At 44.5% G+C, this 22,741-nt stretch overlaps 3 protein-coding genes across 3 annotated transcripts; all 3 read right to left on the reverse strand.

Annotated features, from left to right (window-relative positions):
- Positions 1-2,799: 2,799 nt before the first annotated feature.
- Positions 2,800-5,398, reverse strand: LOC136549023 (uncharacterized). Its single transcript, XM_066540339.1, has 7 exons — positions 4,950-5,398; positions 4,653-4,866; positions 4,366-4,563; positions 4,104-4,277; positions 3,630-4,019; positions 3,318-3,551; positions 2,800-2,988 (listed from the first exon to the last, which is right to left on the reverse strand). The coding sequence occupies exons 1-7, from the start codon at positions 5,396-5,398 to the stop codon at positions 2,800-2,802; spliced, it is 1,848 nt and encodes a 615-aa protein (XP_066396436.1).
- A 204-nt stretch (positions 5,399-5,602) lies between these two features.
- Positions 5,603-6,723, reverse strand: LOC136549024 (predicted GPI-anchored protein 58). Its single transcript, XM_066540340.1, has 2 exons — positions 6,096-6,723; positions 5,603-5,715 (listed from the first exon to the last, which is right to left on the reverse strand). The coding sequence occupies exons 1-2, from the start codon at positions 6,721-6,723 to the stop codon at positions 5,603-5,605; spliced, it is 741 nt and encodes a 246-aa protein (XP_066396437.1).
- Positions 6,724-8,746: 2,023 nt separating this feature from the next.
- On the reverse strand, positions 8,747-11,333 carry LOC136549025 (putative F-box/FBD/LRR-repeat protein At4g03220). The gene is made up of 5 exons (XM_066540341.1): positions 10,263-11,333; positions 9,843-10,010; positions 9,550-9,723; positions 8,864-8,953; positions 8,747-8,752 (listed from the first exon to the last, which is right to left on the reverse strand). Exons 1-5 carry the CDS (start codon positions 11,331-11,333, stop codon positions 8,747-8,749), a joined length of 1,509 nt encoding a protein of 502 aa, XP_066396438.1.
- Positions 11,334-22,741: the final 11,408 nt, after the last annotated feature.

Consider the following 22,741-nt stretch of genomic DNA (forward strand, 5'->3'; position numbering starts at 1 on the left):
TATCAAGCCATCAAGTCACATCTTGTCTTGAATCAACTTTAAGCACACAATGAAAACTGTTTCATTTGCATTGTTGTCTTCTGCTTGAACTAGATTGTTTCATGAGTTTTATTCTCAATAATGCACATCTTGTCCAATCATCTTCAACATTCTTGATTTGATCAAGCCATCTTCATGAGTGGGACCATCTCATATGCAATCACTTATGTCTCATCTTTCATTTAATATACATGCGTGCCAACTTCTCAATTATGAAACCCTACTTCAACATTGTACAATATGACCAAGATTCACATGAGCAGCCAATTGATTTCCATCAAACAATATATCCCTTTTGCTATTTTCATTACTTTCTTGTTACTTATGCATTTATTTGGTTAACCTTGGACTCATTAATTATTTATGTCATTTGCTTCAAAACTTTTTTTTGGCATATTCTATGGAGCAAAAAGCTCCCTAGGAAAACAAAGGCCAACACTTACAACAGGGATAGCGAAGAGCTATCCCAAGGTAGGAGAGAAGGACTCACCTAGCTACAAGAACTAAAAGAAGAAAATAAGCTATTACAAAGAGTCAAGCCATAACATAATGGTTTCATGGAGACTTTCTGGCAGCCGACAAAAGTGAAGCTTAACTTCACTTGCAAAGAGAAGTTTCCAAACAACAACTGATGACTGCTTGTTGTTGAAGATATAATCATTTTTTTCTTTCCAAATGCATCACTCTGCAATCATAAAGATTTTCATGAAGAAAGGCACTCCCATGCGAGATTTCTGTTGTGTGATCATCTGAAATAAGCTCCCTTGGATTGCCGATTGCATATTCAACACAAACCACCTGGTTGTGCTGGAAGAGCACTAAAAAAAGAGGTCCATGGTTGTTTCCTCAACACCCTCATGACACATGACACAGTTGTAGCCTTCTTGCAAAAAGTCATTCCTTCTCCTCAATATGTTTCTGGTGTTCAAACAATCACTGAAGAGGAGACACATAAAGAACTTGATTTAGGGGGTGCACTTTGATTTTGACAGCCAAAGGAAAGGAGCAGGTGTGAAAGAGAAGCAAAGTGGTCAGCATAAAACTAGTTAAATTTATAAAGTGAATTTCACATATACTTCCACTGATCATTTGACAATTGTGCATACTGTAAAGAATTAAAAAGATCCTTTAGTTTCAAAAATTCTTCATAAGCAGGTCTAGACATTGGGAGCCTGAAAAGATCCGGCACATTTTCTGCAGCCATAGTCCCTTTGAGTGACAAGTTGACATTCTTAGCATAAGGGAAAAGATTGGGGAACAAGGCTATTAATGCAGCATCCAAGAAACAGTGGCACTTGCTTCAAAACTTGAGCCCAATCATATCAATTTTTCCTATGACTAAATACCAAGAATTCTCATAAAATACATTAGTCCCTTAATCATGTTGTCATCCAGTCCACTAAAAACCATTTAGGGCCTAGATGCACTTTTAGAATGCTATCCTTGTTCATCAATTTAAATTATCTCTCATGGTTTTGACGATGCATCATGTGTTCCTGTTACTAAGAGGATCAAGCATATCAATATAATAATGTTATATATGTTTGACCATTAATAAAAAACCAATAAAATTCAATAGTTCGGCGAGAATATGTCTAACAAACAGGCCAATTAGTTAATGATCTAAGGTACATTGGTTTGAATTAGTACAATTATAGCTATATATTTATAACTAAAATCACAAGTGCAAGTAGTGTTAGTTAAAACTATTTTCTACCACCATACAGGACTCTTTTAAATGGCTATAGGAGATAGCTAAATGTTCATGAATTCAAAATATAGCAAACAAATGCTAAATATCACATGATATAGGCAGAGCACACATTCAAAAAATATAGGCAGAGCACACATTTTTGCATGTGGTCTAACAAATAGTTTAGTTTAAGCATCAAACTCACCCTAGAAAACTTGTACACAGCAGTTTTCACAGCTATACACATATACTAGCTAGCAAAATATATATGAACTAACAATGACGTTTACTAATTCTTGAAGCTGCAAAACTCACAACCGGATTCCCCTCCTTTGCCGAGAGCCCGAAGCTCTCGGCAAAGAGGATTTCACTCTCGGCAGATCATTTGCCGAGAGCTGCTCTCGGCAAAGAGCGGTCGGCAAAAGGTCTCCCGGCAAAGGTTTATTTGCCGAAAGCCCCTCTCGGCAAACTCTTTGCCGAGAGCAAAATAAAAACTCTCAGCAAAACCTAACTCTCGGCAAAATATCACCGCTGTAACGGCAACCCGCCCGTAACGGTCGTCCCATACACTTCTTTGCCGAGAGCAACTCTCGGCAAAGATTTTTTTTTTAAAAAATATAAAATAGATTATGGGGCTGAGGTGGTTTAAAAAAAACTTCTTTGCTGAGAGCCAGTGCTCGACAAAGGAAAGGTTTGCCGAGAGCCAGCTCTCCGCAAAGGAAAGCTTTGCTGAGAGCCCTAGAATATGCTCTCGGCAAAGAGTCATATTTGCCGAGAGTTAGGTGCTCGGCAAATCTTACTCTTTGCCGAGATCCCAGTTAGTTGGGCTCTCGGCAAATATTAGCTCTCGGCAAAGAGTCCAGAGAGCATTTTTTTTATTTTTGTTTATATTTCCAGCTTCAACATCACATATTTCACAAATATAACACATCATATATATCACAAATATCACATATTTAACAAATATGCCATCCACATCACATGTCTCACATAATCCATCTTAACATCTCAAATCCAACAGTTCATCTCACAAAGTGCACGACAATACATTATGAAGAGCAACAAGCTCACCCCCAAGCATCCCAGTCCCTCGACCCTCCCTCCGGCGGCTGCTGCTGCTGCTGCGGCGGTGGATACTGCTGGTACCCCGATGCTCCCGACGGCTGCTGATGCGGCAGAAGTGGTGGATACGGCGCGTGCCACGACCCTCCCGACAGCGGCTGCTGAGGCCCCTCATTCGAACCCGCCGATTGATTCTGCACAAAGGAGAAGAAAAAATAGTAATTATAGTAATACTAAGGCATATAATTGTAATCTAAGCGTACACAAGTCAATATTTGCAGAACTAGGTATAAAATTGAAATCTAAGCCTAGACACATCAAAATTTCGGCAGCACCTCCCCTGCACGGTGGGGTTTCCAAAACCTGCAAGAAAACCAACGGCACGATGGCCGTCCACCACATATCAATGGCGAGATGGCCGGCACACATATATATGAACGGCACGAAGGCCTCCCATCACATATCAACGACACGATGGCCGGCATGCACAGTAAAGAGCTTTTGTTAGAGAAGTTGAACTCACGGATGGGTAAGGTGGGTATGGGTAAGGCGGTGGAGGAGCGAACAGCTCTGGTGGCGCTGGACGACCCATCGTGACGCCAAGACTTGCCACGTACTGAGCCAAGGCGTCAAACCTCGTCCGCTCGGCCTCCAACCTTTGTCGCTCGGCCTCCATCCTCTGTCGCTCGGCCTCCCGCTCCCTCTGTCGCTCTTCCTCCATCCTTGCCTTATGCTCCTGGAGCGCAAGCACCTGGGCCTGTAATTTTTCACCGCATTGTTACAAGCAGTTTCGAGGAATGTAAAACCAAAGAACGACGAATAAAACAGAAATAACCTGTAGTGCTGCCACACGATGCGTCGAAGTGTCCTGCCTTGGGCGTATGGGCACGCTACCGCTCGTGCTGCTTGCCCGGACCTGTGAGAGAGTGGGAGTGCTGTGCGGGTCGAGCGTGCTGTTGCCGATGAGGTACCGCCCATGCTTCTTGCCTCCTCCCACCCTCATGACGATGTCACCGTCAATGTCCGTGGTGTGCGGATCCCAGTCTGCCCCATGGACCGTCCTTGCCACCTCGGTGTACTGACTGATGCGCTCGGGGATGCTCTCGTTGGTGAAGGACTCGGCTGGGTCGTCCGGGTTCCAGTCGATTTCGTCTGTCGCCTTACCCTTGTGGGCCAGAACCCATGACTTGAGCTCTCCGCATGGCTGGTTTTGATGTGCAGCCGACTGCGACAAAAACAACAAGACGGTTACAAATCATGTAGGAATAAGCGTCTGAAAGAATAATTGAAGCTACACCAAGTCACGTACCCATCTTGCCCCGTATTCGTGGATGTTAAGGTTGCCCTGGTGGTGTGATACACCTGGCATCAGCAAACGCCGTTCCCGGAGGACGGTGTGGTTATCCGCCCAATCGGCACTCACCCACCTGTCGACCATCATCTTCCAGGCCCACGTTTTATTGGCGCACCAGCCAGGAGGCACCTGTACGACATCAAGTACATTGACAGATATAAGAACAATTCAAGCTACCCAATCTCAGAAGAAATCAATATTGATGTTGTATATTTACCTTCAGGTACTGCTCTTTGGTCAGATGCATTAATCTTGCATCTTCTTTCTTCACCTTCCGAGCCTCGTAGACGGCACAGTAATCGATGATGGCCTGGAGCCGCGCCTCGTAATGCATGTCTGAGATGCGGCATCTAAAAGATTTGGCCAACGCCTTGGTCGCCCTCTCCTCGTAGCCCTCGGCGCATCTAAAGAAGTCCTGCATATAGAAAAGATGTATCAATACACTGGTTCAACAAACTCTGGCGAATGCAATGTATTGAGCAAAGTAGTGGGAGGAAGACTTACCCAAAACTCGGTCATAACCCGCTCCGCCACGCTGTCGTACGTGTGGCCCGTCTCGTCCTCCGCATCAGGGGCGCTGACGTAGTGCTCGTACGTGTAGGCCGGCTCTCGCGCTCCGGCGTGGGTAACCAAGCCTGGGAAGTGTTCCCTACAGAGAAGACCCATGATGCCATTGGGCAACCTTTTGTGAGCACCTGGGACCATGACCTTCCAAGATCTGCGTAAGTGATTAAGAAAAAACTGTTAGTTTTCATTGTGATTCTATCATATGTAGTAGCAAAAAATATAAAAGTTACGTACTTTTGCCCAACGGGTCGAATGACCGGGCGTAGAGCCTCAGGTATCGGCCGATCAGGTAGTCTCACCGCACCTCGTTGGTAGACACCCGAGGTTGCGGTGGAACTGGAACCTCCTACCTCGGCCTCCTGCTCGTCCTGCCGCTGCTCCTGCTTGTCTAGCTGCTCGGCCTCGTGCTCGTCCAGCTGCTCGGCCTCGTGCTCGGCCTGCAGCTCGGCCTCTCCCTGCTGAGCCTGCTCGTCCACCTGCTCCTCCTCCAGCTCCTCCTCGAGCTCTGGTGCTGGTGCTACTACAGGCTGAGGCGGTGGCGCCCTAGGCCTCCTCTCGGCCGCCCTCCTCCTCCTCCTCCCTTGAGGCGGTGCCGACCCCTCAGCTTCACCTGAGGGCGCTGGTGTACCGCTCCCCGTGTTGTAAAGCGACCTGAGCTGCCACAAAGCTCTGCGGCCCGCCATCTACGCATGGAAACTAACACCATCTACGCATCCTCGGGCTGTCCAAAAAAACGTGGACAATTCAAAACAAATACGGTTATAGATATGCAAAGATCTGCATATTTGTAACCCTATCTCTTTCGAACGGGAGACGCCTAACTGGGTTACGTGGAGATACATGCCCAGGACAAAGAAATAGTGGTTATACCTTAGGTGGCGGTGAAGTCAGGCTAGCGGGGCCGTGGCGGGTCGGTGCAGTGGCGAGGCGACGCGGTGCGGGCAGACCCACAACGTCAAGGAAGACGAGGTACTCCGGCTAGCCTCCGACGGGATCTTCTCTGAAAATCAAAAGGACACAAGACCATCAATTCAAAATTTCGGCAGCACCTCCCCTGCAGGGTGAGGTCTCCAAAACCTGCAAGAAACAAACGACACGATGGCCGGCAAGCATATATATCTCAACGGCACGATGGCCGGCATGCACATATACAATTCCAACATAAACAACAATCGAAAATCCCAAACGTCGAAACGCCATCGACACACCACCGCCGAAACCTCCGCCGAAACCTCCACCACCACTTCAACACCACCCCAACACCACCACCATGACCTCCACCACCCCAGCACCACCGCCACCACTCCACCAATCCACCACCACTCCACCACCACCCCACCACTACCACTACCACTACCAAGAAATACAAGATTGCAATACCTAGGGCGCCGGGCACGTAGAGCGGAGACGGGCGGACACCGGCGGGGGCGGGGCGGGGGGCCGGGGGATCGGTAGGGCGCGTGGCGGGTGGCAGCGGCTGGGGGAGGGCGGTCGGGGCCGGGCAGGGCGCGAAATCGCAGGGAGGAGGTTTCGGGGTGGCCGTGGCGGGGAGGGGCGCGGCTGTCGCCGGGGGGCGGGGCGGTGCTGCCGAGGCGGCGTGAGAGCGTCCAAAGGGCGCAGACCACGCTGCGAGGCTTCGCGGCGTGCTGGGGCTTGCGGCCGTCTTCGTGCGTCGCGGGATGTGTAGACGCGGGCGGGATTGGCTCTGGGCCGTGGCAGCCGCGGCGCCGGCTAGGTGAGGCGCTGCTGGGGGCCGGGGCGGGGCGGCGTTCTGGCGGTTGGATGGCAGGGAGGGCAAGGGCGGGGCGGCGGCGAGCTGCACGGGCGGCGTGCGGCAAGCTTCCACGGGCGGCGGCGGCGAGCAGCATGAGCGCGGGCGCGGTGGCGGCGGGCAAGCAGTGAGCGCGGGCCGGTGGCGGTTGGATAGCCTTTGTGTCGTGGGCGCATTGGATAAGACCTGGAGGCCCACTTTGCCGAGAGCCAGATCACGGCGGCTCTCGGCAAACATCCCGCCTTTGTCGAGAGCCAGGCCAATCCGGCTCTCGGCAAACATTTTTTTTTTGAAAAAATTATTTATTTCTTATTTAAATAACTGCAGCAGCAAAAAAATTTAAATAACCTGGAGGCCCACTTTGCCGAGAGCCAGATCACGGCGGCTCTCGGCAAACATCCCATCTTTGCCGAGCACCAGGCCGATCCGGATCTCGGCAAACATTTTTTTAAAAAAAATATACTTATTTCTTATTTAAATAACTGCAGCAGCAAAAAAAAATTTCTTTTTTTACTCCGCCCAGATTTTTTTCAAAATAAATGGAAAAAATTTTAATCCTTTGCCGAGAGCTGCTCTCGGCAAAACCTAATAAATCTTTGCTGAGAGCCACTCTTGGCAAAGAAAGGTTTTTTTAAATATTTTTTTTCAAAATGATTTTTTTTAAAAAATAACTCTTTGCCGAGAGCTTCTAGGGGCGCTCGGCAAACCCTTGATGCAGGCTAGGTAAAAAAAGAAATCGGAGCCGAGAGCTAACCAGAGAGCTCTCGGCAAAGGTTCTTTGCCGAGAGCAAAACCCATATGCTCTCGGCAAATAATTTGTAAAAAAGAATTAAAAAATAGCAAACGGCTCCCAAAAATTATGAAATTTTGCCGTGTTACAATTTATGCTTTCTAATGACTATAGAAAAAGTTTGGATGTCCAAAACCTAATTCACGCGTGACATTGTTTGAAAATCCTAATGGATCCTTCTCAACTCTATGAAACATATTCGGAGATGTTTCAGATTGTAAGAATCAGACGCCACCGCTTGTGCAAAACTTTTTCAAATTTTTACCACGGCCTCCAAGTGTGGTACCATGACTTTATTGCAAATATCACAATTTTCCGACTTCGTTTCCGTTTTTTAAGAATTTTTAAATCGTTCGGCGACATTTTCGTGGTATTCGATTCGTAAAATAAAAGGTGAAAAAAACGTCAACAAGATGTTATTTGGCCTCAATAATGCATAAATAGCATGAATATCAATTTATACTTAATTATTTCCCGTGTTTAAATCACTCGTCGTTCAAATTTTAATTTTTACCCGTGATTAAAAAAACTGCTTGAAATGCAATTAATTAAATAGATATAGCAAATAATTACAAAAATACACAAAATTTTAATATTGAGTAGAACCTATAGTATGTGTATAGAGAAAAAAGTTTAGAACGCCCAAAATAAAAAAATAATAATATTTTTGGACAAAAGCGAGGAGAAGAGAAACACATGAAATAATAAGCACCCTTTGCCGAGAGCCATACATGGCTCTCGGCAAATAGGTCACTTTGCCGAGAGCAGCTCTCGGCAAATAATTAACGCCGTAAGCCTAAATACCGCTAGAAGCCTATTGCCGTGCGGACTTCTTTGCCGAGAGGCCGGCTCTCGGCAAATGTTATGTTTGCCGTGAGTTCTTATTTGCTGAGAGCGCAGCTCTCGGCAAAGGACAAGTTTGCCGAGCATTTTTGTTTGCCGTGAGCCGTGCTCTCGGCAAAGTAAACCTTTGCCCAGAGTTTTACTTTGTCGAGAGGTGCTCTCGGCAAATCAGTTCTTTGCTGAGAGCCCTTTGTTTTGCGCTCGGCAACTATTTAGGCTCTCGGGAAAGGCCGGTTTTCCCGTAGTGACTATCGTTCTTACTATGATAATAGCATAAACTTGTATAGAGCACGAATAAAGCTACCTGGATGTGAAGATCGATCCAGCCAACATGCCCGACATGCTTAAGGATTATTACGTTGGAGTGAGCTTCACCACGAAACTCTCTCACAAGTAACACATGTCAGACCTCGCGCGCCTAACATCAGTTGCTCCAGCAAGACCTCAACATGGAGCCGATGTGAGCTTGTTCTGGGCAGCAATTCTGCCTGAGTACCCTCTCAAGCTTGGATCGGTGCAGAGATCAGTTTTATGACTGGAAGCTTTAGTTCGGTGCCACCACATAAGCATCTAGGGCATGCCATTTTAAAACAGTCACATGACACTTGTACACTTGTTGACAAGATACTAATTCTGCAGCATAGCCAGATACAAGCTAGCAATCATTTGCAAATTGCAAACATAACCATCAAACTATAAACATCGATACGGCCAGGTTCTTGTACACGGTGGTAAAGTAAGTACCGTCGAGTCGTCCCTTTCAAGGGGGCACATTTGTAATCGTTTTCTTTTCTTTATACCCTTGTAATATATTTCAGCAAATCTGTTGTCGACCTTTTGAGAAAAAAAAAACCAGGTTCAATTGTAACCGGATGCATACTATATAGCTTCTGGCTAGAGCGTCGTCGTAGTCATCTACCAAACCATTTTGCACCAGATGTTTATAAACATTGGTGGTTCAGATCAATATATTTGCACCTTAGTATAACGTGGCACAAATTACTCTAATTAAGCACCAACTATCATGGAACATTGTAGATGCTCAAGAGTCAAGCTTGATAACATTCGAACAAATTGAAATGATATATGCTGACTTCAAATATAACACACACTAGACCATTTTGCATTAACTTAGCGATAAAAGTTTGATCTTACAATGCAAAACAGTTTGAGAATATCTCTCAAAAGAACAAATACTCCAAGCAACAATAACAAGGAAACAACAAAGACTATTGCGTTCTTTGATAACTCTGACAAGGCACCAGTTCAGTTCCTTTACTTTATAGCCTGAGCTCGTCATCACGCATATGTAGGCCTGACTTTCAGTGGGAGTAGCAGTCAACAGTGCATCCTGATGATGCAGATCATTTGCAGAGTTTGTGGAAAAACCTTCTTGTTGGATTGGCACCCAAAGAGAATAGTATAGAAACCTTGCGGAGGCGCTTTGCATTTCTCATAATGTAGTATATAAAACTCCTCTCATCTTGTGTGGCCCCAAACTCATACATTGCCACGCATTCTAGAGAGTCTAAGTTGACGACCTTGTCTGTCCAGACTGATAGTTGACGACAGTTGCAGTTAGAAGCGCATGGGATGTACCCCACCTGAAGCAATAAAGTTAGAACAATAATCTAATTAATACCTGAATTGGCTTTGATAGGCACAGTCATGCATGTGAACAAAAGAGGAGCAAAGTAGATAATCATAAGAGAGTCATACATACCTCCCTACCGAACATCTGAAGCGTCACCTTTTTCACGCAACTACATTTCCTGAGAAGGTTTAGAATTGTTGGGCCAAACCTGTGCCTAGTGTGGTTCACCATGAACTCCAACTCTGAATAACAAGGAAGGTTTACATTCTCTATAAGACTCTCTTGATCTGTACGATCCTGCAAAGAGGTACCAAACAATAATCTTTATTAGACACATTGTTTAGCTCTACCATACATACATCTTAATTGATTAAAATCGATTGAGTAAGTTTTTTCTTACAGATCATCATTGTCACCTTCAAGGTACAATGATCAAGCAGAGGCGATGTATGTATAAAGTAAATTTTTCTTTTCAAAATAGCTTCGCATTTCATATATATAGTAAATAAATTACTAGGGCTACTGCGAAGTGCAAACTTATATACGTACCTGTGCATTAGGGAATTCGAGGCGTAGAGTATCAACACACTTCAAAAGCTGCAGGATCCTTGCGAAATTAGACCGGCCTCCCGCGCCAATCAGATAATTGAGCTCGAGCTCGGCAACGACGAGACTCCGGAGGCAGCTAGGTAGCATCCAGTGGCGAATCACCTCGGGGCAGCGGTCCTCCCAAAGGAGCTGTTCCAACGCCGGCACGCAGAGGAACATGAAGGCTCGGGTGTTGCTTAGCACAAAACACTTGTCCACCAGCATATTGTGGCGGAGGTTTTCGGCCGCCACCAGGAGTTGCTCCAGCACCAGGATTCTGGAAAGGACCATGCTCACCAGTGACTGCGCGAAGACGGTGAGCCATCTCAGGCCGCTGATCCTGTGCAGCTCCAGCCTCTTGATGCACGGGCAGCACAGTGACACGACTTGGCTGAGTTCCTCGCCGCCGTCGGTGAACCGGACGCCAGAGATGAACAGCTTGGTCAGCTTGGCGAACATTTCTGTGGTCGGCATGCCGAGGTCGACGCCCATGAAGGTGATGGACAGCTCCGTCACCCTCGGGAAGTACGGCAACTGGAGCGTCACCGCCTGCTCCTCCTCGGCGTCATCCTCCGGGTTCGGGTACAGGTTTTTGAGGAATTCCTCCGGGTGCAGGTTGAATGCGGCAGGGGACAGGTAGAGGACGAACCTGCCGGAGATGCGCTGAGCGGCGAGGTCGGCCAAGGTGGCGACCAAGCCGACGAGGTCGTCGACGCTGTCGCGGCGGTAGACCGAGACGAACAGGTCCCCCATGTCGACGTCGTTGGCGTACCCGCGTAGGACGCCGTCGACGAGGTCCGGAAAGCGCGATACACGGGGCGCCTGGACGTCGTCGAAGAAGAGCAGCGGGAGGCGCTTCCAGAAGCCGCGCCAGCGGCGGGAGAGCACGCAGGTGCGGACAGCATCGACGAGGGGCACCAGCACCAGGATCAGATGGAGTATACTGTCCGGGAGCTCGCTGATCCGGTCCCGACTATCTTCCGGTTCGCCGTCGCCGGAACGGGAGACTCTCACGCTACCATTGCGAGCCATGGCGTTCGATCTACTAGGGGATCAGGGGAAGCTTCTAGGGTTTCGTGGCGGCTGCTTGTTGCTGTGAGGATGGAGGACTGGAGGGGGAGATCACAGGGATTTTGTAGCGGAGGCGTCCGAGCAGAAATGGTATGGTCTTACTCTGAACAGCCGGCTCACGTCAAGGTCAAGCTGGGGAATGAGTTGGCGGGAACGCGCGCGCGGCCAGCATATAGCATCAGGAGCCGTTAGGTTCATCGAAGACGTCCGTTCTGAGATGCACGGCTGGCGTTCGTCCGTTCTGCATCCAGCTCTACGCGCGTATCTCTCGAGACGAAAATGGAAAGAACTAAAGCTGTGGTGTGAACCGTGAACGGGGGAGGTCTCTGTGCAGCGACTACCGACTCGCTGACTACACGTTCGTACACATAGGGGGTGATTGGTTGCCCCGACGGGGCGGTCCTCTAAGGCCCATTCGGTACGAGTTGGTGCAGTGAGGGCGTGATTGGTATTTCGACTCGCACCATTTGCCTCCTCCTCTCCATGCATTTCCCCTCCGCCATCCCGCACGCCTTCATCTTCTCGATTTCTCCTTTCCTCTCGGTCCTGGACGCCGCGATGCTTGGCGGGAACGATTTCGGCTTGCGCAGGAGATCTTGTCGTCCTGGCCTCCTGGGCTAGGGTTACCGCGCCCATTTCGTGTCTCTCCTTCCTCCTCTGGTTTGGTGCGCTCTCTCCTCTTCCTCCCCATCGAGCTCGCTTGACCTATATGGTCAACCTCCACCGGCGGATTCGTGTTGGTCCTCCAGTGCTCCGACAGTATATCTCACCTGCCCCCATCTCCTACCCCTCTCTGTGCGGTGATTTCTGTTGAATCGTTTGTTGATCTTGTTTACCGTCCACTGATATTATGGTTCATGTTCTTAGATACTTAGATCTGGGCGACATTTTTGCTGATCTACATGTTTACATTTGCTTTCGTCTTGTTCCGCCCTCAGATTTGTGTGATGTGCACCTCTTATTTGTTGTACACATGTGTTGTCGCCTAGAATTTGCACATGATGATGCCTAGTCCGATTTACAAACTGAGCAAAGTGCCTTGGTCGATGATGTTTACTTTGTAACCCTAGGCGCTGGAGGAGCACCCTATGGTGTGGCAGCCGCGTCTTGCTTAAGTCCATAGCTCTGATTCTAGTGAGGGTTCTTTGTGCTGAAACATCTAGAATTTATGACTGTGATGTTCAATCTCTTGATATGACCGTGATGTTCAAACTCTTGATATCTATTTGGCCAATGATGCAACATGAAAAATAAACTCTGAGTGGCTGCAATTTGTTTTTTGTGCATTCTGTATGACTCTCATGACTGTCATCAAACCATGGGACATGATCTTAGTTTTCTTCTATCTGTTTTTGTTTGCCTTGGCAGCCACCTATGATTGAGTATCTGGAAATTGTACCAACATATCGTTAAGCTGAGGCCTCACTTACTTTGCCAATAATAATATCATATTAAGCATGTCAACTACGTTACCAAGAACTGATGACCTTGAGCTTGTGTTGAGGTACTAGAACTTTGTTTCTTACTCTGTTTGTTTCTTATGCTCCATGCTCAAGGTCAACTGAGGAGCAACTAATATCTGAGACCAATGTGTTTACATCATTTGATCACCATCTTATTATTGGTATTTTGTTTCTTATGTACTGTTGAGTAGGGTGGTAACCTCACCAAAACCATACCTGGGTGCTCACACCTTCTGTCGTGCGCCAAACCAAACATAGCTGGGCACACCAATTCATACCACAAAACCATCCACACAAGCAACCAAACACGATTCCTATGATCCAGTATGCTACACTCATTTGTAACTAAACAGGCCAAGGTGCATGGTCTCATCTGGGATAGTTCGAGCACGCACAGGCCCTCCATCCCGACTGGCAGACCAAGAAGCAACCAATCACGCCCATAGTTTTTCTTGTTTTTTGCCGGCAGGCCTATGCTCTGCGCGCTTGTTTGGGTGAAGAGAATCTGCTAACGCAGTAGTACGACTGAACAGTGCTTGAACGCTCATTGTGTCAGCGTCAGTCAAATTGTAGCTCAAAAACAAACAAGTTTCATATCAAAGCACATAATCAGGCTTATTTCACTATGTTCCGTACAAGAACTCGAATTAGAAAAAAAAGTAAAACAACCTTAAAAAAATATAAGAGCAAAATTCAGACGAGAACACAATTGAACATCAACAGTGAAGAACATTATATCGGAGCTGAAAAAATTCATGTTAGAACATCAAATTGGAGGAAGAACATCGTGCCCAACCACTGCACTGCCATCTATGCAAGGGAAATATGCTCAGTACACAGACACACATAAGAACACAAGAGCTCCATGCGAGCGAGCTCCAATCATGACCTTGCAGTGCACCGGCAACATCCATAAGAGCGAGCTTCATATTGTTCTTCTAAGCTCGAATACAAGGACATAAATAATGTTTAAAAACAGTTGACTAAATTGTTGAAGGAACTATTAGCATCAAACAATATTGTGTGACTTCATACTCCATCAATAAATGCTTCAATTTTACACAACCTTTAAATGTTGCGACCACTAACCTGCAAAATATGGAGTTATAAAATATACATAGTATATAATCAAAATAAATAAACTTGGTGATAGTGAAACAATGATCGAATTTTGTTTTACTATAGATGTATGTCCATTCACAGAGTGTATAATGTAAAACAACAGACTTGGTTCTTAAGGGCAAACCAAATAATAATTTAGGGAGACTCTCTTGCAGCCATGCCATAGATTATTTCAACATCCGCATCAAAATCAAGTCAAAATTGAGCTATATATTCTAAGAAATAGTTCGTGTGCCCAAACTAAAAACCACAATATCAGAGTCCATGTTGGTCCAAACAAAGGAGAATAATTGCTGGTGTAAACCTTCTTATACTCCACAAATAGTTTTTTTTGTAGTTCCTCTATTAATTTTAGTGATAGATAAAATCATGACAAGAAAATGTAGTACTAGCAACAAAAGTTATCTAGGTAGCTTCATCATCACAAATTAAAGTTGCAATAGAAGTGTTATCAGACTATCAGATAGCTAGTGTTTTATTCTCTCAGATCATATATATATATATATATATATATATATATATATATATATATATATATATATATATATATATATATATATATATATATATATATATATATATATATATATATAACAAGCAAAATAAGTTCTTGCAAAAGAAATAGCCACCATCTATGCCTATTCTACAATTGCTTGATGGATATTTGAGCATATAGTAAAAATAAGAATAAATGGATGGCCAATATCTTGATACAAATTTGAAAATAAGAAAACTTACTTGTGTTTGATTGTGTTCCAAGATTATTTACTTCTTTAGTTAGCCACAAAGCACGAAGTCTTGTTTCATAGTTTATTTAGGACATCCTTAAAAACCTCAGAAGCAAGGATCTTTACATCGTCTACATGTCAACCATCGCCTTTAATACAACTAAGCATCTTGTCATTGAAAACTCTTGCCCTTGTGTTAAGTTTTGTGCATTTGCAGCAACTTGTTCAATTTTGAAACACATGAACTCTGCATAGTTTCTTCAATGAGTCGCACTACCTTTCCATCATTTCTTTTCTTTCCTTTTGCTAGTCCCATTGTCCCTGATCTTGAGCTCGTACGGTATTCACTTTGCTGCTCTTGTTCATCATCATCATCATTGTCTGAAAGATCAATTGTTTTGTCATGATCATGTTGTCGCCATTCAGTCCCCAAACCTTGCCTACCAATATTTTTGACCATATGATGAGATGATATCTTCTTCTAGTGATGAGGAGATTGTATCTCCATTCCTTGAGTTTCTACTGACTCATTGTCTCAACCATGAGTTCCAGGCTCATCGAATCTTAACAGAGACCATGGTCACCATCTGATGAATAAGAGTGGCCTCCTATTGTTGTTGTCCATTGGTTTTTTTTGTAAATCATATTTATTACTAGAAGGAAAGCAAACCTTCCCTTCAGCAAGTTGTCCTATTAGGACGTCAAAGTTAGACTACAAAAAATCTCTCTCATGATAATATGAAAATGTTTGTATCATACCTTCATACAACAGGTCCAGTGAATCAACTAATAGAAAGCTTTTCTTTTCATACCTTCGTAACTTTTGCATCTTCCTAATAATAAATTTTTTACATCCAGGTTACGTAGTCTCATTAAATACAAATAAGTGCATATGGTTTAATGTAGAATTTAACAGATGGTGTGTAAAGCTCAACGCAACTATTTTTGAATTTATCATACAAGTTGTACACTATAGTCTTTATTTTCAGGATGCACACATACAACAACTTCTAAATTAATTGCATTAATTCAACTTACTTGTATTATCTCATCCCAAATCTCAGCTGATGTGTTAATTATTGATGCATCACTATTCCAAGAGATGCCACTTCGCTTGTAGATGCTTTTGAATGCTCTGTAATCTCAGTTGAGACTCTTTGTCTCCAGTCTTAGATTTACTGAACATTGCTTCAGGGAAGTTATCATTGAAGTCCTTCACAATCCTATTCCATCCTTCTGTACACCAACCATTTTGCCAATGGTAATGAGAAGCTCTATACTCATTAAGTATATTAACCAACCCATTTTCATATTTAGAGGTCCATTTTGCTCTGTGTCATCGAATCTGACTTAGAAACTTGCATGTCTAAAAAGAACAATTATGAGAGCTACAAAATAAATCATGTGATGAAAATAAAATATGAAAACTTGGTATGAGGAAGAACTCAAGGGACATAAGTATCCGACTTAGAAACTTGCATGTCTATGTTATTACAATGATTGCTACAAAATATGACAACATAATATGGATATTTCCATCTCCCCCGTAAGCATCAATACATAAATATGGCTTATCAACTAAACAATTGTCCTTATCTTCTTCGCCTCCCATTTCTTTCATAATCTACCCACATCCTCCTCGCAATATCATCTCTCATAGCATTAGCCTCATTTCTTTGACTGCTTAGTTGTGTACCATCATATTTGAACCCCTCACTGTCGGTAGGAAAAAAGCCACAAAATTTAGAGGGTCAATTAGAGGTTCTTGGTTGCTTAGCCACTCATCGTCATCCTCTAACTTGGGCTGTTTGTACCCCTCTAACCGGGGTTTCAAACACTACTATAGAATTGTACTATAGAGACGGTTGGCACCTCGAGTTTCCTGCCTTTACAATTTAGATTTCTAGAGGTGGCTAGCGCCTTTGATTCCCATCATTTGCTACTACTGTCTTGATCGCTCCTTCCTTCTTCCTGCTCTAAAATGGCCATTCACTGCCTATTTTTTTTGCTTCTGCACAACTCTCCTCTCTATCTGCAACTATTCCTAAAACTAGATCTACTACAGTGCTATCCTAACCAGGTATTGCTAGGCAATTGATTTGATGTTCCTATTACCTATTGACTTGCTCATCTTCCACTACACAGTGATGCTTTGCCGTCTCATGGCTCTATCCACTGCCTATAAATAATCATAAGCATGGCTCCAAGCTCTTTGCATCTCATCCTTAGTAGTTGGGACTATTTCTTTTTTGGGGTCTTTTGGGGTCACCTTCCTCCCCAATCCTTGAGTTCAATTTTTTTACAAAAATCCCCAAGCAATTGTAAGATATCTAGAAAGAAAACCCATTAAACTTTTGCTCTGAAAGGCAACCACCATGTTCTGATGATTTTTCTGTCAGTCTCCATTAAAAATCACCCAAAATTTTCTACCAAAACATTTTAGGAAAGGAATTAATACTGATTTATTAGCCAACATGAGGTGTTGGCTTCAAGACCGGCTGTGGTGAGATGAATCTATTACAAGATTCGGAAAGGTAAGTGTGATTGTGGAGGTATCCTAAGGTTCAACGAAGTAGAACTAGGGTTTTGCATCGACTTTCCTTGTCTACTTCCTGCCGTTAGCCACCATGATTTATCCTTTCCTACTTTTCGTACCCAAAGTTGGTCTCCTAAAAAAGCACAAATCTGATTTGGTAAGGTGCAGAAGTGGGGAATGAAGGAAGGGGTGGTGAGCTCACTAGTAATCAACAGATGCTCTTCGGTGAGACATAATCCATGCTACTCCAATCCCCCGGCCGCTATGAGGCGTAGTCCACCTCGCTCCCACCCTAGATCTATCTTTCTATGTTTTGAGAGGGGGAAATAAGACAAGAGAGGTGGCTTGCAAAGGGATAGGCTATGGATCCAAATGGGGAGGAGGGAAAGAACGGGGGAAGTACCCTCGGGCCTTACTAGTCCATACACATGGGCTAGGACCTATCTCTACACGTGGCATCAGATCGTAAAATGAAACAATTGAATTACCCTCCTAGTCCTCTCAAACAACCCTCCTCTCAAATACACCCCACCAAAAAAACATTTTCATGAAAATTTTATGCTAAACTTGTTTAAAAGGGAAAATATTGCAATAGGACAGGGAAAGTGATGTCGTGTGGCTAGCGGACATGCAAAAAGGAAACAATTGGCTGGTGGATACTTTGGCTCATGACAAATTTTCTCATGGACACCACTTTTTAATAAAAATAATGTTTTCTAGCTAAGGAAAGAGAAAGACGATGAAAGTCGATTTTGCCCCGGGCCTATCCGCCTCCTCCTCCCTCCACATGGCCAAGGCTAAGCTTTCCTCCTCCGTCCTCCATCATGGTCGCCAAGGCCGATCTCATGCCCTACCATGCCACAACCAAAGCTCCCCTCCTCCCTCGCTACACCAAGTCTGAGCTCCTGTCTAGAGTGCCAAGGCAATAGCCGAGATCCCATCCTTCCTTGTTGAACTAGGGATGCTATGACCAAGCTCTCCTCCTCCCTCATTGCGGTAGTGCCACCATGGCCCCACTTCCCTCCTCTCTCACCATGCTAGCACTCCATGGCTGATCTCCCCTCTTCCCTCATGGGGCATACCAAGGCCACCATGGCTAAGAGTCTTGTGACCCTCACTATGGCCAAGGCTACTTGAATCAATGGTGAGGTGGCTCGGATCAACATGAGGTGAATAAAATCAATGGTGGGGTGACTCAAATCAACAGAGAGTGGCCTTTGGGCATGGCCCAGGTGGGGTGCCAAGTGTGTAGCCATGGTGGGGGCACACATGCATGTAGCTAGCGATAGCACCCATGCAGGAAGGCGAGGTGGTCGACGGTGGAGCACATGGTCCGCTCTACCTGTTATCTATGAGATCCGCCCATGAGAGAGAAGTTTGACGGTGGTGATGGAGGATGAAGTGGCATAGATGAGTTGATGTGGCCGAGCATGCGAGATGGAGGCATCAACGGATTCCTCTCAGCAGTGGAGCACGTCGGATCACATCTCCATCCCATGCTCAAGCGAGCCAAAGTGGTTGGCCAAAGAGAGAGAAGATCAATGAGAAGGAGGGATGAAGAAGAAAGGGCCAGGAGCAAAAATGACATTTCATCATCTTTATAAGAATAGTTTTACCAAAAAGAGTTTATTAAAAAAATAGTAAAAAGCTAATTAACAACATCTATGAAAAAACTTTTCTAGAAAAGTTGTTAGAATAACGTCTCCCAAAAATATATATGTGAATAATTTAATTACCAAAAAGTTTTAACATTTTCAAAACAAAATTGGTCAAAAAACCAAAAAAAGAGAAAGGGGCGGGGGAGAGAAATGGTTGCATCATGCGAGGGTGTAGTACTACCCCATTATATGTGGACGCCTCTGTAAGCCCAGCTTCCCATTGGTCCATGGTGCAAGCCTTCGCTGTGACTGTGAGATCTACCATGCAAAAGGTTGTCACAAGGCAACACCATTCTAGATTTGCGAGAAGGACTTAGTGGAGCCTAGTAGGAGAAACTGGGCTCCTTTCTCTCCTTACTATTTGTTCTAAGTGAGGTTTGTTCATTGCAATTAGGAGATGGCTAAAGTGAATTTTGTTGTTAAGGGTGTTGAGGAAATTGAGGCTGCTGCTGTTAGGAAGCATGCTAGGGGCATTGAGATGGACCAATGTCATGCCTTTCTTTGTCCTTCACGATCTTCAAGGCATCAAAACATATACAAATAGCGTGGCTAGCGTCCAGATGTCCTAATGGTAGCCCCGTTTGGGCGCCCACACCTACCCCGCCTACTGCTGCTACGTGGCTAGCATCGGACGCAACATCCACCATCCATTCGGCTCTAAGCCCACATTAATTGAACTATTAATAATTAATCGAGTAGCTAAGCTTCTCCCACAACCGTGGGGGGCAGAGCGAAGTAGCAAGGAGGCCGCTGGCTGGCTACACAACACGGAGAGGCATGCACGGCGCGTAGCTATGTAGGATGAGTCTCCCAGCAACAAAAATTTAGGGGGAAAACAGGGATCGAGCTTGTGACCATAAAGTCATCGATTAGAATGGAAACAAAATAACATATTTACTACAACATGAATTGTGTTCTTGTGCAACAAATTAAAACCTCAACTACAGTAATATAAGATTTTGCAACATTTGAGATACAATACTCCAACATGCTAGTTAGTCTCCTGCAATAGTAGAAAAACTCCTTGCACAACAAGCCATCTTCAAGTCAAAAGTAAGTTCAATATTCACGAAGAGCATGTGCAACGTACAACTGAAACGAATAAAAAATATTGACGCAACAAACAGAAAAGAACTCTTGGAACATCTCATAATGAAACAAATGTTGCACGGATAAAAATGATGCAACATCTAAAAATCAATAGTTGCAACATCACAATATCACGGCCGCAACATCACAAAATAGCAAATGTCACACTGTTGGTATATTTGACGCACACAGATAAATCCACAAGCGCACGGATACCGCTGTAGCTTTCACCCGGAAGTATTCTAAGTATCATATCCATAGGGAAACATGTGAGACTAACTATGGTCTAACTCAACTGGAGGTAGCAACAAGGTTAAGATAAATAGGAGCGTAGAGAGGAAAACTAAGGTTTTCTAGTTCTGACTTGGGTAAGCTATGTCTTCTACTATTCAACTAGGGACATTACTTAAGGAAAGACACCAGCAGAGGATGCTTCCCATAGTAACCGCGTCCTACTTGCCCTATGAACAGAAGGTGGACTACAGAGGATTCAACGAGGCTATAAGAGTCACCCTCATGAGCTACCACCGATCCAGAATGCAGGATACATCCACAAGTAACTAGAGTCTAAGCACCATGCTTACACTACAATTACTACTTTACTCTTCCCGGATAAAGAATAAAGCACTCAAACAAGTTATGAACCTGATGAATAATATAAACAAGAAGCTTACTTGAATTAAAAGTTGATTACTAGAGAAATCTCAGAGGCAACCTCAGATAGAACTTGGATTCACCAAGGTACAAGCCGTAGAGAGAGCACCAATAGGCCAACATCTCCTTCAAACTCTTCCCTCACTCTCCATCTCACTATTATTTACAAGACTATATCCTATGGAGGACTAATCTTCTCTTGATAGCTGGCTTTGATCCTAAACATATGAATTAGGGCTTCAGAGATCTACCGAGGGAGGTGGTAGGGGTAGATATATATAGGCTGGAGCATCAATCCTGAGTCCTCAGATCAAACTGACTTGAATAAACAGCGAAGATTGGATCTTAATGGCGATGGGAAACTAACTTTCGAAGCGAAGGCTGACTAGTGGGACCCATAGGTCGGGTGGACTACAGGTGGGGCCGGCCGGCCCCACATGGTAGCCCCTCAAGGTCTACTTCGGTGGAGAGTCTTTTGGAGTCTTCTAGAATCTTCCCACGCTGTTTATGCGATGGAATTCTATAATTTCCTTTGACAAATAGGTCCCCCTTGATGGTTTTCTGGATAAATCCTCCTGTAGTCATGAAATCACCAAAGCTCGTAGAATTCATTAGTTTAAACCCCTATACCTATGTTTGGTGGTGGAATTAGATATAAATGCATGTTATGTTGATGGTTTATAATTGGTGTTAGTGAACGTCAACAAGCTCCCCCAAGCTTAACATTTGCTAGTCCCTAAGCAAAGCTAAACTTAGCAATGGATCAGGAGTTGCTACAATGTTTTCACGCCTCAAAAGTACGCATGCGTTCAATCAAAAATTCTCCTCCGGATTAGAATAAACGGATCTAACTTTCAAACTTACCCATATTACCTTCAACCATGGGGCTTCTTAACCTTCACTGGGTCTTGAGCAATTGAAAGACAGAATGATCAAGTCAAGCACTATGTCTTGAGTTCTTTGTTTCACCATTGTTTCAGAGTTTTTATAAGTTTTCAAAATAAAACTTAGAGATTCCATTGTATGACTCTCTCAAATCTCTCAATATTTGTGGTATTTGCGGATCCTCACCAAGGCCATAAAGATGTTATGCCTTTTCTCTCCCTACCACATAAGCTTATGTGGAGTTCATAGGTAGGGAGAAAGCTAGAGCATACTTGCAATCTGTTGACACCGTTTTTTTTGCACATGTCAAAATAATCGGAGTGGACCAATCGGCAAGGGGAAAGTTATTGAATACTTTGATAGCCAATGAAAGCCAGTTTGTAAAAATGGTTGCCGATAGTTGGTGATGATTGATGGAAAGGTTGATTTGGACTCGGGCGTTGCCGATGAGGTTGGAGGAGTTGTTGTCGATGCCGATGAAGGAAGACTTAAAGACTACTGCCGATGAAGCAGGGAGTATGCCGATGAAGGAAGACTTGAAGACTACTGCCGATGAAGCAGGGAGTATGCCGATGAAGGAAGACTTGAAGCCTGCTGCCGATGAAATAGGGAGTATGCCGATGGGAAGGAGGACAGTGAGATTTCCATCGTAATTAAGGCGGACAGGGAAATAGATAGGAGTTGGTTTCCTTTTCTGTATTTGTTAGGTTATAATTCGTGTAAGAGTCACGTGTTTCCTTAGATACGGGATTGGTGTCCTAGTTGTGTTTGGTTGTGTCTCTTTAGATCAGGGTATAAATATGGAGTAAAGGGCAATGTAATAGATAATATCAATCAATATCAAAACCAACTTTTTACTCCTATTTGCATCTACTTACTTTTCGGCGACTTCGTCAATTTGCATATTTTTCCTCTTTACGAGTTCTCATTGATTCGGCGAGCTGCATCGCTTTAGTGCGACCTTCGGCGATTCTCGAGTTCCGTGTGAGCACCTCTTGGCCGTGACTTCCGGGCGTATCGCTGTTGTCAGGATCAAAGTGTTCGTGTCTTCATCCTTGTCGATTAGTAGGTCAAATCGACTGGCACGCTTTGGATATCGATTCGGGTATTAGCCCTTTGTGTTTGCAGATCACTTTTGCATCAACACATCTTTTGGCACGCTCGGTGGGACACTTCAACCAATATGTTCAACTCCGAGATCGATCCAGGGAACATTATCGCAGTATCAGAAGAA

This window comes from Miscanthus floridulus, chromosome 4, assembly GCF_019320115.1.
Source record: "Miscanthus floridulus cultivar M001 chromosome 4, ASM1932011v1, whole genome shotgun sequence".
NCBI classification, from domain to species: domain Eukaryota; kingdom Viridiplantae; phylum Streptophyta; class Magnoliopsida; order Poales; family Poaceae; genus Miscanthus; species Miscanthus floridulus.